Source organism: Rissa tridactyla, chromosome 13 (assembly GCF_028500815.1).
Source record: "Rissa tridactyla isolate bRisTri1 chromosome 13, bRisTri1.patW.cur.20221130, whole genome shotgun sequence".
NCBI classification, from domain to species: Eukaryota; Metazoa; Chordata; class Aves; order Charadriiformes; family Laridae; genus Rissa; species Rissa tridactyla.
Genome location: NC_071478.1, coordinates 293,812 through 312,333, shown reverse-complemented (window position 1 = coordinate 312,333; position 18,522 = coordinate 293,812). Strand labels below are relative to the sequence as shown.

The 18,522-nt window shown below is 38.2% G+C and overlaps 2 protein-coding genes across 5 annotated transcripts in view; one reads left to right on the top strand and one right to left on the bottom strand.

Moving 5' to 3' along the window:
* PI4KA (phosphatidylinositol 4-kinase alpha) overlaps positions 1–18,522 on the bottom strand; it is a 66,167-nt gene that overhangs the window by 31,588 nt on the left and 16,057 nt on the right. For 3 of the 4 annotated variants that reach the window (XR_008469204.1, XM_054219903.1, XM_054219902.1), the window contains exons 15-19: positions 18,279–18,374; positions 17,351–17,534; positions 16,515–16,618; positions 14,366–14,534; positions 11,548–11,598 (exon numbers count right to left, since the gene is read on the bottom strand). Coding sequence is in view for 3 of the 4 variants with exons in the window: in XM_054219903.1 (XP_054075878.1) it covers positions 11,548–11,598; positions 14,366–14,534; positions 16,515–16,618; positions 17,351–17,534; positions 18,279–18,374 (604 nt within the window). In the remaining variant the exon portion in view is untranslated. The remainder of the gene's footprint in view (positions 1–11,547; positions 11,599–14,365; positions 14,535–16,514; positions 16,619–17,350; positions 17,535–18,278; positions 18,375–18,522) is intronic. The other variant, XM_054219904.1, reaches the window with a different exon arrangement.
* Positions 258–9,407, top strand: SERPIND1 (serpin family D member 1). The gene is made up of 5 exons (XM_054219905.1): positions 258–391; positions 1,657–2,528; positions 6,267–6,540; positions 7,597–7,741; positions 8,136–9,407. Exons 2-5 carry the CDS (start codon positions 1,673–1,675, stop codon positions 8,325–8,327), a joined length of 1,467 nt encoding a protein of 488 aa, XP_054075880.1. The 5' UTR covers positions 258–391; positions 1,657–1,672; the 3' UTR covers positions 8,328–9,407.

Here is an 18,522-nt window from a genome sequence, read left to right as displayed (position 1 = left end):
AACAGCGGCCCCAACTTCATCTGCAGTAAAACGCCCCCCACAAAATACGAGCGACACGGCTTTTACTTGCCATAAACAGTGAAGTTTATGTGCATGTTTGACCTTGAAACTTTATATACAGACCAATTTTTGCTGAAAGATCTTCCTCAAAAGCGAACAAGTACCTGCAAAGCCATAAAAGTAGTTCAACAAACAACATACAATTCAGCAGAGATCACTAGGCAAGGGAGGGATTTTGGCTGACGAAGTAAGTTTAGCAGTGTTTGGTTTAGAGAATGTTTACTTTGGGAGATACACAAAAAACTAGCGTCAAAGTTCAGATTTAAACCTCAGCATTCTCCTTACTTGAGCTATTCAACACATCCCTTCTGTACTGTACAGTGGCTTAAAGGTAAGCTTCATTTACATCTCTTATTTCGGGCTGATCTGACCGAAGAGACACATATTGCAGAGCAGGGGAATGTTCCACATGTGTAAGTGCATCTGAATGATAATTAAACTTTGGTGAAGACAAGACTGTAAAGTTGGGGACTATAGACAGCAAATTCCTCTTTGCCAAAAGCAGAAAACATTTATCAATGGTTACTGGACAGAGTACCTCAGCCCTAAGGGCTTGACTTCAGGAGGCGGGAGAAAAAAGCAATGAATTTATGAAGAAACAATAAAAAAAGACTGACTCAAATCCTTCAGTCACAGTGCAAAAACCATTTAAAAAGCACCTTCTGTGGATCCTTCACTGTTGCAAAAGTAGTCATTTTTTGTACGGGATAATCACCTTAAATGCTTTTAGGATTTCAGGCTAATTAGTTCAGGGGGAGAGTTTGCAAAATTAAACTGTTCGCTCACTTACTTCAGTCCTGCTGCATCATGTTTCAAAATATTTTCCTTCAAGCATTGGTTTTATTCACAGACGAACAGGTATGTATATCTGTATATTTTATTTCTACAGAACAGCTCTTTGGACTATTTGCTAATTTAAAAAACATTTTAATCAACATTGTAATAAGATTTTTGTTTTAACAGTGCAGTACCACTGATGGCATTTATTGCAAAAGCCTATCTTTCTCCAGGTTTATTGCTAAATCCCTAGATCTCCTTTATTCCAACAAATTTCAGCTTTGCTCTTCCATAAATACTCCCATTAAACTCCAACTTTTTGTTGTAGCTACAGAATGTATGTTTTTCAAGTTCTTCAGTACATCTCAGCCTTCTGGTATGGTCCTTTAGTGGATGCCTAGTCCCTCCTCCTACCAAGCTCGAATCTTCAAACTTTTCTTCACGTCATATTTTTAGCATACGCTAGTAACACAGTTAGTACATATGTTAAGTGTTACAGGTTTATAAATAAAGAGTCCCACATATTTTAGGTAATGAGTTTGTTACTGAAAAAATACACCAATAATGACCGATTTCCATGGGAGGAGGTCAACCAATTCTTTGGCAGGCTGAAGGCATTATGTAAGCAAACCAATTACCAGTAAAACAGATGTATCCATCCAATTAAGCTCTGTTCCACTAAAAAAAAAATATGCTGTCAAATAAGGTAGCTATAGACCTTCTGCTGTGACAGAATTCGGCATGGACCTAAAATTACAGAATAGATAACTAAAATTCAATTACCCTACGCTCTCTCAACTGTGTTATGTTGCCTTCCAGGTTTTGACCTGTCAGAATGAAGCTCCTATTTCATTTGCTTGCCCTCACTCTCGTCATCACCTCCACATTTTGTGGAGTCAAGGACTTCACTGAGCATTTTGAAAGCCTTAAAGATGCACAGCCACGTGAAAATGGGACCTATGATATGCCAAACTTACCACCCGAGTTCCACAGAGAAAACACTATCACAAATGACTTGATTCCTGAAGAGGAGGAGGAAGAGGACTATCTAGACCTCGACAAGATATTGGGTGAAGATGACTACAGTGACATTATTGATGCTGGCCCATACATGGTTTCTGAAATTCAGCAAGGAAATATTCTTGAACTATTCCAAGGCAAAACTAGAATCCAGCGACTCAACATCCTCAATGCAAACTTTGGCTTCAACCTTTACCGCAGTGTGGCGGACAAAGCCAACTCTTCAGAGAATATTCTCATGGCTCCTGTTGGCATTTCCACTGCAATGGCTATGATTTCTCTGGGTCTGAAGGGTCAGACTCATCAGGAAGTGTTATCTGTTCTTGGCTTTCAAGACTTCATTAATGCCAGCACCAAATATGAGCTCATGACTATTCATAATCTCTTCCGCAAACTCACTCATCGGCTATTCAGGCGCAATTTTGGTTATACACTGAGGTCTGTCAATGACCTTTATATTCAAAAGGACTTTTCTATTCTGAACGATTTCCGAAACAACATGAAAACATACTACTTTGCTGACGCCCAACCAGCTGATTTTTCAGATCCTAACTTCATAACTAAAACCAATGAACGCATCTTGAAGCTGACCAAAGGATTAATAAAGGAAGCTCTTGTGAATGTAAACCCTACAACACTGATGATGATTCTTAACTGTCTTTATTTTAAAGGTAAGAATCTGTTACTTCAGTCTTAGCTAGGGATTTTCTCAGTTTGCAATTCACTGCATAATTCATTACAAACTCCAGACTGAACTTAAATTTAGTCTACAGTTCAAAAAACCCCATCCACTCCCTCATTAAGAAGAATCTCTATTAGTCCATTTTTTGCATGTTTCTGTAGCACAAATACAGCAAATGCTTATTTCATCCAAAACCTTATAGTCTAAAAGTGAGACTAAAAACCAACACATGAATGCAGAATAGCCTTAGAAAGCATAAGCTTTGTGGCAGTCTTAGATGGAGAAGTATTACTTCGTGTGCAAGTTATTAGTCACATTCGGTCCTGCTTCAAGTTACTGGCTTCATTGAAATGGTACAGGATGATTTCAGTGAAAACACTTAACATTTCTGAAATATTCAAGATTCATAGGAATGACTATAAAGAATTTCAGCTTAAAGTATGTATTTTTTATACGATCAGAGCATGATCCTTGTCGACAAGCCTACACAGGGGACTGAAGAGAAGAACCACCACAGTGGTGTTCTAAAGCTAAAAAACAAACACATTCACTATTTGGAGTATTTCAGCTAATTCAGCATGAACTGTCTGCTGATACAGGCTCCTACTGTATCACTACCACAGGCTGAACAGTTAAAGAGGCTTGAAGTAAAGACTTTACAATATATTCTTGGTATAAATACTTATTTTCAATTTCTTTACATTTAAACTAAGAGTCTGTGGTGAGATTTTCAAAATTGGTTATCTGCCTCAGGTTGAAAGTTTGTTAATCTTTCAACAGACATTTAAAATTATATTAAATGAGCAAAAGGTGGGAGTTGCCAATGAAAGAGGAACTAAGGAAAAAAAGGAAATCTGTTACTGACTGATTAAGATGAAAATCAGATGAAGGTGGCTTAAAACACTGGTAAGGAAAGGCAGATTAGCACAAAAGGGCAACAGTGTCCGGAAGTACAACATACTCCTTTCCATAAGTTATAAAGGAGTTTCTTTTTTCTGATTATGTCCCTGATTCCAGGAAACAAATGCTCAAGGGCTCTCTTATATCTGCCTTCTCAGCATGTGATTATAGGAACTTCTAGGAACAACATTCCTGTAAGTTCATGAAACGTACCTTTCCCCACGCACTTGCAAAGCATTACTTCCTTCAATAATGCCACTTGTCTCTTTTAAAAGACCTGAAGCAGTCACTAATCCCCTATTCTGAAGCACCATCCAAAAGGGACCTACTTGTATCTTTAAGTACATCTCTGGTGATCATATCATATTAAATAGATGGCTTTACTGACCTTCAGACCACCCTAAGAAAAGGACTATGCAAAGTGAAACAGATAAATTATTTTTTTCACAATTTGGTCAAATATTAAATACCTTTTTGTTTTACTCTGAAGTTATAAATACTTGTGCTACCTCAAAATAACAAAAACACCACCAAAAATTAAACAGCTTTAGTACTGGATATCTTAGTCATCACGACCAAAAATACTTTTGGCTTTTTCTTCTCCCCATGGAGTCCTGTTAGTCCAAATTGTCTTGGTGCTATCTGCTGAAGACTATATTGCTATCTCCCATTCTTTCATCTTATAGTGACAGTCTCCTGGTATTTCTATTTTGAATGGAACTGAACTTTTACAAAGCAAGTTCTGCTCCTGGATTTCCTAGTTTCCCCACCAGTCCTTCTAGACATGCTAACTTCTGTCCACATCTTTCCATTTACAATATTTACACTGTCTGTACCATTGCAGACAAGCTCTGTTAAGCCCTCAGAGCTAAGAAACGTATGAGTATTCTCAGGTACACAGAGATGCTCAGTACAAGCAATACTGAGTAATGGGATACTTGCCAAACACCATGAAGTCTCAAGTTGCCTTTATCTTAAATACCATCAAGAAACTATTGGAAACTATTCACGTTGGTAAGAAGCAAGTTTTATCTTGTATAGGTGTCCAGTCTACCTCCAACTGAGATCTACCCTCCATTCTGCAGAGGTCTCAACAATCATTTTTGAGCTTCCTATCAAGTAGGAGATGGTTACTTTAGTCATGGTAGATCACGGCAGCTTTTGATAACTGACAAATTTTGACAGATACAAAATTGAGGTTCTATGAGATTCTAGTCACAAATGCAAGAGATAAGTCAATCACTGGAGACAACATCATCTGCCACCACAGATGGATCCAATAAGACATCTTGGTGGGAAGGTTCAAAATAGGAAGTCACAGAAGTCAAAGTACCAACTGGTTTCAGCTGATCCCAGAAAACCACATGGCTCCTGCTGGAGAACAGTGTATTTTACCCCAAGACGAACACATCTGCAAAAGTGAATTCAAGAAAAAAGTTCCTCAGCTCCTCTTTTTCCAGGAAGAACTGATAAATGTCTCCCATTCCTCAGGTAATGACAGTGCTGCTGAAGCTCCCCTGACCCACAGCAACTTCCCGTCTTTAGCTAGTTTGAATCCTACACCTGTGAGTTCTGCTCCTTGAAGAACAGACAGATGTCGGTTTTTTCCTGAGAAGTGAGACAATTTGTTTGGGAACAGCATAATCCATTTTATATCCCATTCCCTTCAGAATATTAACCGCAGTCTGATCACTTCTCAAACTGCTCCCCATCAGCCTGATGTATGAAGAAACTATGAGCATTAAAGTTGGACTTAAGGCTTTTTTTGTTACTTCACAGTCAATGTGGCAAAGTCAGATTAAGGATCTCAGAATCACTTGCAACCTTTTAAAAAAAGGTTACTGATTAAGGTTAAATTTGTAGTCTTTCCACACAGTTACAGCCACACTCCCCAGGTACTTGCATGCCAACAGTCACATAAAATCCAAAGTTTTAACAGGAAATACCAGTAATCCTATCTCCACTATAAAATTCTAGCTTTGTCTGCCCATTACGAAAAAAATAATCTTTTTTCTAGAGCCCCTCATTTCTGAAGAGATCAATAGGAAGACCGCTTAAAGAAAAGCGCCTTCTTTTACACAGTCAATAAATATTTGGGATACCCAAAGAATCTTCACATAAAAAGATTCAAACCCTGATGTCAAAGTTTTCTGTGCTGCAAAATACGTTGAAATGTATTCTTTAGGCACAAACCTGTTAGTGACAGGCTTGCGTAGGTGTGCTGAAATCACATACAACTGGGTCACAGAATTAAGCAGTCAATACCCAAACTCTTCCAGATGTCTTAACACAGGAAGTTAACTAACTTGAATGCACTAAGTCAACGTAATGCCTTCAGCATAATACCTTATATGCAAAACGAAAACAGCCATTACTTAGCTTGACGTTTCTGGTGCTTTTAACAGCCTGGTTTCAAGTATCAGATCTCTCAGAAAAAGCTGTGTCAGTTGCTTCGCTATGTGCAAACCCTGTCAAATATTTTGCCTGTTTGAACTTTGTAAAATCTAGGTTCCTTGTAGAGAAAAAAATACACACCAAGCCCTTTCAAATCACCAGTTTGTGCTGACCTGCTTTTGTAATTCAGAACATTCAAATCAGACAAATGTTAAGTTAGAAAGCAAGCCAGGAATTTCTAAGTCCCCTTAAAGCTTGTCTTCCAACCTAAACCATTCTGGGATTCTTATTCAGGCTTATTTGAAATCAACAATCTCCTCCAGTAATTTCCAATTCATACCAATGAAAACTTAATGTAAACTGTTATTCTGGGAATATTTTATTAAACACGGATCTTGTGTTTTTTTATCTGTCTTCTGCATTGTATTAACAGGAACTTGGGAGAATAAATTTCCAGTGGAAATGACAACGAAGAGGAGTTTCCGACTGAACGAGAAGCAAACAATAAAGGTTCCTATGATGCAGACTAAAGGGAACTTCCTAGCTGCCGCAGACCCCGACCTAGATTGCGGTGTGATCCAGCTCCCATTTGTGGGGAACATCAGCATGCTGATTGTACTTCCACACAAACTCTCTGGCATGAAAGCGCTAGAAAAGCAAATAACACCACAAGTGGTGGAAAAATGGCAGAAGAGCATGACTAACAGGTATGTGCTGCAAAGTACATACTGTTAAAGTCTTAATGTATTTTCTTGATGAGACTGGCAAGGGTAAGTAAAGAGCACAGAAGATAACATACTATATTTTCATAGAATCATAGAATGGTTTGGGTTGGAAGGGACCTTAAAGATCATCTAGTCCCAACACCCCTGCCATGGCCAGGGACACCTTCCACTAGACCAGGTTATTCTGATTATAACATTAAACCTAAACAAAACCACCAAAAAGATGGATTTATTGAGTCAAAAATAAAGACCAGTGGTGTCTCAAAATTTAAATGCCATCAAGAAATCAAGGATGATTGAGTTGGAAAATTCTACTGGAGTTCCAAAATTCTTTCGATTAAGTATTTAATGTTGTAGATTTAAAGAAAAGTTTCTTACTGATAAAGGTTACAACAAGGAGGAAAAACAGGAGTATGATAATAACAGGTTATTTATGCAGAACAATCTCTATGATATCGAAAGCAGCCTGTATGCACTATGCATTTCAACATATCTATCGTGCAAAGGCATACATTCAGTAATCCACAATGGACATCACAATTATGGGACAGAAGAAATTATAGAGCATCCCTTGTGCAAGATGACAGACTGGGTGGTATCTGTCTTCAGACTTGATAAAAAGATAAAAAGAGTTGATTTGATGTGCTATTCAGGAAGCCAACCTATTTCTACTGTATACAGTAAGTGACAATCTCCAATTTAGTACTCCAGAAAAATCTGACAGTTCAACATTTATTACAAGCATAACCAACCACATACTGAACTGCTCAAAGCTATACAACTTACGCACATAAATAATGTAAATCATAAGTGAAATATTAAATTGACAAACTAAAAGTTTTGGTGGGGCATTCATTTTTTAAAACAGAGCTTAAAAGTAATGATGCACAAGTTCTGAAAGTAAAAGTACAGTAAACAGTCCTGCATATTTCTGTGTCCCGCTTGCTGAAGACAGAAAAAAACCCAAACCACAAAAGATATGTAAAGCATAGCAGTCGTGCCTCAATGATTTTTGATTTTTGTTTTCATTTTTTCTAGAACAAGAGAAGTGGTTCTGCCTAAATTTAAGCTGGAGAAGAGTTATAACTTGATTGGTTATCTGACACCCATGGGAATAGAAGAACTGTTCAATGAAAAAGGCAACTACTCTGGTGTATCGGATGAGAAAATCATCATTGACAGGGTATTTACTCCTCTTTTCACTTCCTTTCTGATTAGATTATATCACCTGAAAACATGGCAACACCGTTAAAATAATTACACAGTAATCTAAAAGAACAGTATTTCTCATCTTCCCTTGAGGACATAGGAAGGACGTGGGTCTTGTCTATTCATATAATGGGGAAATCGATTAATCAGATATCAAAGGCACTAAAAGCGTTGTGGTCAGTCAGGAACAGGCTAATTCACAAACCAAAGGATCGCAGCTGCACAGGAGTTACCAGCAAGAGTGTTAGCAGGGAGCCGTGTGAGGCCCCATGGAGGGGGGGGAAGGCTGTGAGCACATCATTTGAGTATACATTCGAGATCCTCAATTTCTTTTTTGTTTGTTTTCCCTTTTTTGTTTGTTTAAACAGTTCAATCATCAAGGCACAATAACTGTGAATGAGGAGGGCACAGAGGCTGGAGCAGTAACCAATGTCGGGTTCATGCCTCTCTCTACTCAGATTCGCTTTGTTGTCGACCGCCCCTTTTTGTTTATGATCTATGAACATCGTACCAGCTGCCTTCTGTTCATGGGTCGAGTTGTCAACCCAGCCAAGTCTTAAAAGCAGCGAAGACCTCCAACACGCTGTTATACAAGGGATGTATAATTACACATTAATATACCAGTATCATAAAGGAAATTTTATTGTCATATTAGCTAATACAAAAGCCACTGGTATCAAAAGAAAATATATTACCTACAGGTAGTTTCACATGAAAGGACTCATAGCACTCGATGATTTGACTGCAATTTAAAATGGTTAGTGCCATGTATCGATGCAAGTGTATTAAAAAAATAATCACAAAGTAACGTACGCTTTGTGTTCTACTTCAGTGTATAAAATGTAATCAATAAAATATTTAGACTGTATAGATTCTTGAAGTTTAGCTCTAAATTTGTGCTAGGATGCCTATTTATAATAAATAGGAATAAGGAAACCCTGAATACCTGACCAGTCTTAGAAGCCGAAGTCTGTCCTAGGTATTTTAGATAATCTAACTTGAAAAAGAGTGGGTGTCTACATCCTTTCACTTGCTTGCGTCATTTAACATTCAGCAGACTTTAACATTCACCACGAATTTATGGACCAGTGTACCAAATAAGAGGAATGAAATACTAATGGATCCACTACTTTTCCCCAACCTAACTTGTATGGTTTTAATACAGTTCTCTCATCTTCACAAGTACAGATGGTATTAGAATTAGGCCAACCATAAAGAGTCTTAGAATACCTTTTAGAGTGAAAGCAGCTAGAAAAATGCTCTTTTCATGGCCTCAATATCACCTAATCCTCTCTGCAAAATAGTGTGATTTATAGCAATTACAACATTTGTGAATAATTCAAATACACTCTCCATACTTGATTCAACAGACAACACCTTTCGAGTCAACCTTAAGACTATAAACTTTCTGAATCATTCTGGTAACAACATGAATGCTGTACAAAAGTCTTTTTCACATTTGAAAAAGTGAAAATTTACCTGCACTCTGTAGTATATTACTACCTACCCCATAGAAGGAATAGAATTGCATCTTACGTTCAAATTATTAAAGCCAATGAAAATACTCACCTTTGCATACTTTCCTTTGCATCATACCTTTTAAAAAAAATGTGCCTCACAATCTACTGAGGGTATTTTTATTATTATTTGCTGTATCAAATATTGTATCCTTCTAAATACATTCATAGTAAAAATTTGTCTTATGTTAGCAAAAATATGCAAATTAAGCTAAAAACTGACAAATTATTTTAAGGATTCTGAATTCTCTTAAAAAGGTGTTTTCCAGTATTAAGTTTAACTTCTTGATTTCATTTGGTTTTTACATACTGCCATTTCTAATTTTGCATCTACTACGTTTATTTGCCCCACACACAAAACTTTTTAACATGACAGCCAGTGAAATATCAGTATTAGATGACGAAGGATGATGAAAAGCTGATATCAAACAGGAAGCTCAGGTGTTTCTCTAGTCCTGTCTCACATTGTGCTTCCTTGTAAGCCCACCACGTGGGGGAGAGTTTTCAATACTGAAGGTTCACAACAAATCACTAACATTCAGAGAAATGTTTTATTGTTTCATCTACATTCAAGAAGACAAGCATATTCAAAATATTAAATATTCAGGCCCTGGATTTAATTAGTTTATCAACGATTAAATGAGCTGGAGCACCTGAAATGCAGGGGTTTTGAGACCTAAGTAACGGTAGAAAAGCAAATTAGCTACTGCTCAAAACTCATGATCTTCATACATTGTGCAAGAAAGTCAAATATTTGCTTCAACAACCATAATGTAACCATTAACTCTTGCTTCAGATTCTGGCACTATCTGACTCCATTTAAAGGTCACACTGGTTAAGAAAAATGCAGTTATCACCAGCTATTCAGAACAAATATATCGTCAACAAAAATCTGAAACAGAAAAGTATTTTCGTAACTTTTACATTAAGTCTCTAATAGGCACTAATCTTTTCTCAATATGCAAGGAATGATCTTGCTTTCACTGAAATCAGTGCTGGCACTACTGACAGATGAAAGACACTACCCACTAGACCATATCTCTCAAGACAGGACTAGCTAGTTCATGCAAAACCTGAGCACCTATTGAATAACAGCCATCCAAGACACTTATAAACACATTTCTGTAAAGCCAGGGTCTGGCCCCTGTGATCGCTGGTGAATTACGGAGTAACTTATGATGGAAACTGCTGGAAGAGACAGGGGGAGGAAACGAACAGTTCTTTGATCTTTAACCAGTGCTAATTTTAGGCTCTTCTCTTTGAAAAGCTTCAGTAAAGAGGTTTGTGAGGGCAGAGTATGAAGTGAATGATTTTTTTTCTGCTTGTTAATAGATGTGCAGTATGAGCAACTTGCAAGCAGGCATGCCTACTGCAAGTATGTAATACATTTTCCCCTTCTGTCCCACTAGCTGTGCAGGAAAAGTTCCACAGAAGAATTCAACTTCAGGAGAAGAGAAACTGACATGATGTTTTTTTGTTCTCCAGTAAGTTTAAGTTTGTCTATGGATCTTTTAGACATTTTTTGTAGAAGCTGCAGCAGTTAGGCAACTAGTCCTACTGACTTGGAAACCCAGCTTGGACATACCAAATTTTCCGCTGGAGATCTAGAATGGTGGCACTGAATTTTTGACTGAATTAGTGTCCTGGTTTAGTTATACTTTGTTAAAAAAAAATATCTTTTCCTCCCAGAAAAGGTTGTCATCCGAGACCAAACACAGATATACATCAAAATAAATGAGTCTGGAATGGACCTCAGTGTCCTTGCACTTTTCCTAAAATGCTTTCAAGCACGACAGCCAATTCTAGTTTCAGAAGACACAAGACACTTCCTCCCCTTCCTCCCTCCTTTCTCAATGATTTTTTTTTTCCTTTTAAGAAGCACTGTGCTGCCAAACTAAGATTTTTTCACTTTTCTCCTTAGGCCACACATATGTGCTGTTTATTAAATTGCACACCAAACACTATTCAAAGAAACATCCGCTGTGGTATTATTTAGCTCATGAATCTCTCGAATTCATGATTAGCAACAATCTAACTCTCAGTCACAAAAGATTAATTATTTTTAAGAGATATGTCATTATTAAACAAATATTTTCCCCCCTCTTAGAGCAAGAAATATCATTTTACAATACTACTATATTTCTCTTGGATGCTGACTTCTGCACTAGTTGTTAATCAAACCATTTACCATGAAATAGCACCTACATTTGGCATATGTGAGAAAATTATTCTGTTTGCAACAACCCAACCATTGGATACTCACCACAGCAATAACAGGAATAAGCACACCCAGATTCCCTGCACTACTGGAGGCCTGGAAAAGAAAAAGGAATTTATCGCAACATCTACAAAAGCATTTCTAAAATACCAGCTAGAGGACATACTTCAAGCAGCAAAGATTCCTACTGTCAATGCAAATCACAGCATACATTGCCCATTACAGCTCTGTATCTAGCATAGATGCGCACAAGTTGGCCAAGAGAGTACCCTGGAAATCCAAAGGACTGGGACACCCAGGAGTCTTTCAACAACGTGTTTCAGGTGGGATGTCCCTCATAGAAAGAATGTTCGCCCCTTTCAGCACAGTATTCTATATTTGGAAGTCAGATATTATGCCTTGAGCTAAAGAGGGGGAAATATTCATTGATACCATGTCTACTCTGACATCCAACAACTGCAAGAGAGACCAGGTACAGAGACCCTCACAGAAGCCACATTTGCATGGTTGAAAGATCTAGTTTAAAACAGAACAAATAAGCCACAGAAGCATTCTAATGGTTAATGAGCAAATTTAAGTCCATGAAAAGGTACGCTGAGAAGCAGAGGTCACAGGCAAACTATCTGACAACTATCAAAGAAAAAATTTGCTTTTGTTTGGGAGCACAGCACGTGCAGTGTTTTACCTACTTTAACTCTTCTTGAAAATGAAATAAGCCCGTCTGAATACCTTTCATAATTTTCACTTTACACTGAGTAAAAAGTGTTCTAGTGAAAACTGCTATCAGTATCTTCACAATAAAGAAACACTGCCTCCTAGCTCAAATCCATGTTAAATCAATCACACATTTTTCTGTTTGCAGGCAGCTTTAAGTCACTGGAGCAGTCTGTCTCCCATAGTGATTCCAAAACTGAAACAGTGGGAAAATGGCCCTGAAAGGAGGAAGGTGGAAACTAATTTAGAAGTGTCATTTTAGAGCAACATTTACAATACATTTTTCACCATTTCGGCTTGATTATCTGTGGTTAAAAGAATCTATGAAACCTATGGGGAGAAATTTTCCACCATAAACTTCATGAAAAGCAGATTCTAGACATGTCCTAGTTCCCTTTTAAAAGAAGAGTTGGCATCCCTGATGAAATGCAGTCTATGTTCAAAGCAAACAGATTCATTTCAGAGGGATTTACCAAGAGCTCACCCATCCCATAAAAGGACAAAGAAAGAACTTGGTACTATTAAAATATAGCATGCACAGGAGGGGTGAAAAAGAGGTTAAAAACCAAAAAACACATTGTTCCCCTCACTACTAGGAAAATGTACCTATTTGAAAAGGAAGTGTTACCTATCTGCCCTAAAAAGCAGGGAACATCTGTCAAACCACATCTCCAAGAAAACCTTAATTTTCCAGTATGAACACATTTGAATTATTAAAGCAGGCAACTGTATTTTTTGTATATAAAATCACTATCAAACACCCTGAATTTTTACAAGTTACCCTAAGGCAGTGCATGGATGCCAAGAGGTTATAGCATTTGAACACCAGGGAGGAACATAACTGGCCTAAGGCTCTCATTTTTTCTGAGTAGAAAGCAACTACATTTTGCTTTTCAAACACTAATATACACCTCAAGAACAAAAGTCAAGGTTAACAGCTTGTTCATGAGTATATTTTAGAGCAAAGATGAGAAGAAGGTATTGTGGGAAAGGCTGAGATTTTTGTTTGCTTCTTCTTAAATAGAAGGCACATCGAGTACTCTGGATACTTAATTGGAATGGGGAGAAAAGCTAATATGAAGCGAGGTGAAAGTCTTCACATACGAAGAAAAGCAGAGAATTCTGAAGTAACTGCGTATAAACTGCTCCTGCAAAAATTCAGTTAGCATTTAGAGACATTCATCTTCCAAACCTCCTCATAAACTTTTAAAGGGCAGCATGTGTTAAATTTTACAAATCGCAATTGAACATTGCATTTAAAAAAACCTCTATTTTAAAGCAAAACCACTCAAATAGACTCTTCTGCAAAGTATTCCTACCATACAAATTCATCTAAGAGACAAGTCTCATCTTTCTTAGGCAAGCTTTTTGAATAAACTTGCTCTCCAAATAAAGCAACCCTAAAAATCATCAGATTTTAATTAAATCTGTATTTTTCATTTCACTGCACTGTTTCCCTTATAAGCCTAGACAGATAGGCCTGCATCAACTTGGATCCTGGGGAAAGTTAAAAAAAAAAAAAGTTATTGTAATTTTTATGTCATCTTATTGTGCACTTACGCACAGTCTTACAAATGTGGTGTTTTCCACCACATAGTAAATAATCAGGATTCTCTAAATGTTGGAACTTGTCCAGTAACTTTTAGAGAGTGCAGGTCATTTTATGTAACTCCCTATGAAATCACCCAGGAAGAAAACAGCAAGGTTCGACTAGATGACTTCCTGAGGTCCCTTCCAACCTAAGTTTTCCTATAATCCTATAACACCGCTAAAATTAGAATTCTGTCACAATCTAAAGACACTTTAAGAATTAGTAAGAGCCGTTAAGTAGTCAGCGTTCCTCTTTACAGCTTTGCCTCTAGGACTCCAAACAGTTTACTCAGTCTCAGACAAAATCAGGCTCAGATGAATATATCAGTGCTTTATCTCAGATACTATACACAGATTAGTTAGGTGTTTGAAAGGGATTATTGACCTGCATTCATATTCCATGACCAGAAAACATTCTTAGGTTTAACAAAGGGTGATTTTTTATTGTGTGTGTGTAAAGGTGTCGTTTTGGTTAAAAAACATATGGAAGAGTATGTTTAGTAGTGCCATCCATATAAATGCACAGCTGAATAAAATTAAAAAACAGTGAATATCTGACCTTTAGTGCTGGTCCTTTTTCACTTGCTCTCTCACTAGCTCTCTTTCCTTCTAGCCCAAGCTGAACAAACAGTTCCAGCAAGTTCATCAGTAGTTCATCCACAAGGTGTTCTCCTTGAATGTTAGCAGCGATGTTAGCTAGGGCATTAATGACTGCTAAAGAACAGTGTCTGAGAAGAAAGAACGGTTATGAACAAGCAGTTCCTCAAAATTTTATATTTTCAGTGCTTTCTTCATAATGCTGAGAGATAGGGGTCCGTATTGGGACCGATACTGTTCAGTTATCTTCATCAATGACATTGACAGTGAGATCAAGTGTGCCCTCAGCAAGTTTGTGGACAACACCAAGCTGAGTGGTGTGGCTGACCTACCTGAGGGACAAGATACCATCCAGAGGGACCTTGACAGGACTGAGAAGTGGAACGGTGTGAACCTCATGGTGTTCAACAAGGCAAAGTGCAGGGTCCTGCACAGGGGTTGGGGCAATCCCTGGTATCCATACTGGCTGGGGGATGGAAGGGATGGAGGGTAGCCCTGCCAAGAAGGACTTGGGGGTACCAGTGGGTGAAAAGCTGGACATGAACCGGCAATGTGTGCTGGCAGCCCAGAAAGCCAACCACACCCTAGGCTGCAGCCCCAGCAGTATGGCCAGCAGGGCGAGGGAGGGGATTCTGCACCTCTACTCTGCTCGTGAGAACCCCCCCTGCAGTGCTGCCTCCAGTTCTGGGGGCACCAACATCAGAAGGACATGGGCCTGTTGGAGCGAGGCCAGAGGTGGCCACAGACATGCTGGGAGGGCTGGTGCCCCTCTGCTGTGAGGACAGGCTGAGACAGTTGGGAGGTGTTCAGCCTGGAGAAGGGAGACCTCAGAGCCCCTTCCAAGTACCTAAAGGGGACCTACAGGAAAGATGGGGACAAACTTTTTAGTAGGGCCTGCTGCAACAGGACAAGGATTAGTGGTTTTAAACTAAAAGAGGGAAGATTTAGACTAGATATAAGGAAGAAATGTTTTATGCTGAGGGTGGTGAGACACTGGCCCAGGTTACCCAGAGGGGTGGCAGATGCCCCATCCCTGGAAACATCCCAGGCCAGGTTGGACGGGGCTCTGAGCAACCCGGTCTAGTTGAAGATGTCCCTGCTTATGACAGGGGGGTTGGACTAGACGGCTTTTACTTGTCCCTTCCAACCCAAATGATTCTATGAACTCTTGCAACAAGGCTGCTGGCGCTTTTTTCACTCAGAGGTGTTTTTTTTTGGGGGGGCAGGCGGGGAGGGGAGGTGGTTATGTTTTTTTATGAATAGCACATCACTTTACTGGTAACTGAAATGCAATCAGTGTTTAAGTGAAAAACTATTTGTATGCTTTGCCTCTGGAAGCCATTTCATTTATGACGCTGTCATGGCCAAAAGGAAATGACTTTTCTGTAGCAGACATGGCTACAGACAAAAAGCAGCAAAGATCTCCGTTTCTGGATTGGGAAAGCTCTTGAGCACAAGAATCAGAACTAGTATCAGCTATTAAAGCTGAGATTGGGCTGGGTCAGACAATATGTTTAAACATACTGACAGGAACGGTCCTCTCAGTTACTCACATACTACATTAAAAGATATCCAGCCTACCCCAACTATCAACAAAGTTAGTGATAATCTTTAATTATAACAGGGACTACAATGCATACTTACATACTAAGAATCAAATTGCTAATGGTTTGCATTTAATCCCTAACAAGTACTGAGACCACATTTAAAAAAAAAAACAACAAAAACACAAACGCCCAAAACAAAACACACACAACACCCAATGGAACTTCATTAGCTTTTCTAGGCTAAGACATTAATTACTCTAGGTACAGATAACGTAAGTCCTCAATGTCAATTATAATTTACAAACATTAACTCCTTACAAAGGAAAAAAAAAAAAAAGAAATCGATATTACGCATAGTAAAACACATTTCTAGAATCTCTACATTATGAAGTACTACTATTTTTTAAACTAATATATTACTTTTTAACATCAAAGGAAAAAAAAACAGTACTACTTATAGCCTTATTATAAAACCTTTAGCAGGAAAAAGTGAAAATCCCTGATGTAGCATAAAGGTTATTTGATACAGTGTTCATGCATTTAAGGGACACGGCTAAGTGTTACCTGTATCCATGATCCTTATAGTCTTTTGTAGCAGAGTAAACAACTGAGCTTGCTTTAACACTGATTTGCTGAAACAGATTCCACACCTCCTGGTAAATATATTGCTGTAAAAAAAAAAACAACCAAAACAAATCACTAAGTAGAGCTTATTGAATACAATCTCTCTAAAGAGCAACCCTGTAAAATACGCTAAGCATTACAAAGTTTTTCAGATAAGTATCTAGTCACAGCCTGAGGAACGACTTCAGCTTCCACAAAGCACACAGTGGAAGTGCTCTAACTAGTGTTTTTAACTGCTCAAATTTTACAGAATTTGTTAAGTTCTTTAGCTCCACCTTCCTGATGGAAAACTTTTTTTCAGGCTTCCAAGTTATGGCAATTAATTGCTCGCTCAGAGGCAAAAATTACATTCAGAAAAGGTAAGTCAGTTAATCCCTGTATGACTGAATAAGGCAAACTATACTTTTAAATGTAGGGAGCTACAAGACTTTGAAAGTTGATTACTGATACAAAAAAAAAGATACTGTGCACCTATTTGGGACATAGACCAAGTGTTTATGAACTTCTTAACTTTTGAAAACACTGTGTTTGGTGTTTTTTATAGTTTGTTTTTAAAAGAAAAAACTTCAATTATTTTCTGTGAGGACTAATGTTCTTGACAGGGACAGCTTTTGTTTTCTGATGGCACAGAGACATGAGGATTGTACAAGCACATACCTGTGGTGAAGAAAAGAAAAATCTTAAAAATCTGCAAATGCAGTTTCTAAACTACATTTCCTTTTAACTAAAGGAAAGGGATCATAAACTGGCACTCTCTTGGCCTGTTCTTTCCTTACGTTTCCAGTGATGACCAAGCAGCCTAGCTGATCAATGATGAGTACATCAAGATGAGAAGGTGGCTGGCAAAACTTCTGCTGTAAGATCTGTAGGATGGGTTCCATCATTTTTGGGGTGTCCCTCAGCGCCACTGCAATGTGCCCTAGAGCACGAATTGTGTGGTCAGGAATCAAATGAGCTTCCCTGTTACAAAAAACAAACAAAAAAACCCCCAAAACCATACATATAACTGTTCACCAACTATCAAGACCTCCAAGCATGGTTACATTTCATGTAAGAAACAGTTCATATACTAAATTTAAACATCACTAACAGCTTTAATATTGCCAATCTATATACCCATCTACTCCAAATATTAACATTAGAGATATACTCACACAAGCTGGTTTTCAAAATAAAAAACAGGAAAAACCCACAAACACAGTATTCAAGAAACCCACACTAATCCATGAACAAACTGCTCTAGAAACAACAATGAAAAGAGGTAAAAGTGATCTGCAAAACATTAAGACATGACAGTCAGACCAGCCACTATAGGATTTCCCCTTGGAAGTTTCTTGGTTGGCGAGTCTCTTCAAAGTGAAGCAAGTCAAATGCCTTAAGTGACAAGCTCTGTCTAGCCATAAAAGACAGCTGAAGCCTGAAGGATACAGCAGAGAGAGTATCACTCAATCCAGGACTCAAAAATGGCTAATACTCACCAAAGATTTGCTGATTCAATCAGATAAAAATGAATCCGTACATCTCAGCATGAAAACAAGGGCTCAGCTCTGCAATAATTTGCATGGGAAGATTTTGACCCTCCATACGAGCTCACTAACCTCAGAGACACTTAATTCTAAAACAATGTTGACCATAGTTATATCTTAGAATAAGCTTCAGGTTTACTGAGTGAAGGAAAAATTGGTTTGATGACTAACAACTTACTTATCACTCTCTTGAGAGATGTACAGACGGTTAGATAAACTGGCAAGAAAGGCCTCAACAATCACTGAATCTATAGTCAAGCCAGCTTTCAAGCACCTGGAATAACAATGAACAGCCAGAGGACGGGGGGGAAAAGAAAAAAAGTACGAATTAAACATTTCACTTTTTACTACTGTAAATACACACCAGGCGTAAGGGAAAAATGTTTATACTGAAGTATAAGAACTGACTGCCTAGGAATGCT

Coding starts and splice junctions, on each gene's coding strand:
- SERPIND1 (XM_054219905.1), top strand. CDS start 1,673: ATGAAGCTCCTATTTCATTTGCTTGCCCTCACTCTCGTCATCACCTCC. Junction 2,529..6,266: donor TAACTGTCTTTATTTTAAAG/GTAAGAATCTGT, acceptor TTGTATTAACAG/GAACTTGGGAGAATAAATTT. Junction 6,541..7,596: donor CAGAAGAGCATGACTAACAG/GTATGTGCTGCA, acceptor CATTTTTTCTAG/AACAAGAGAAGTGGTTCTGC.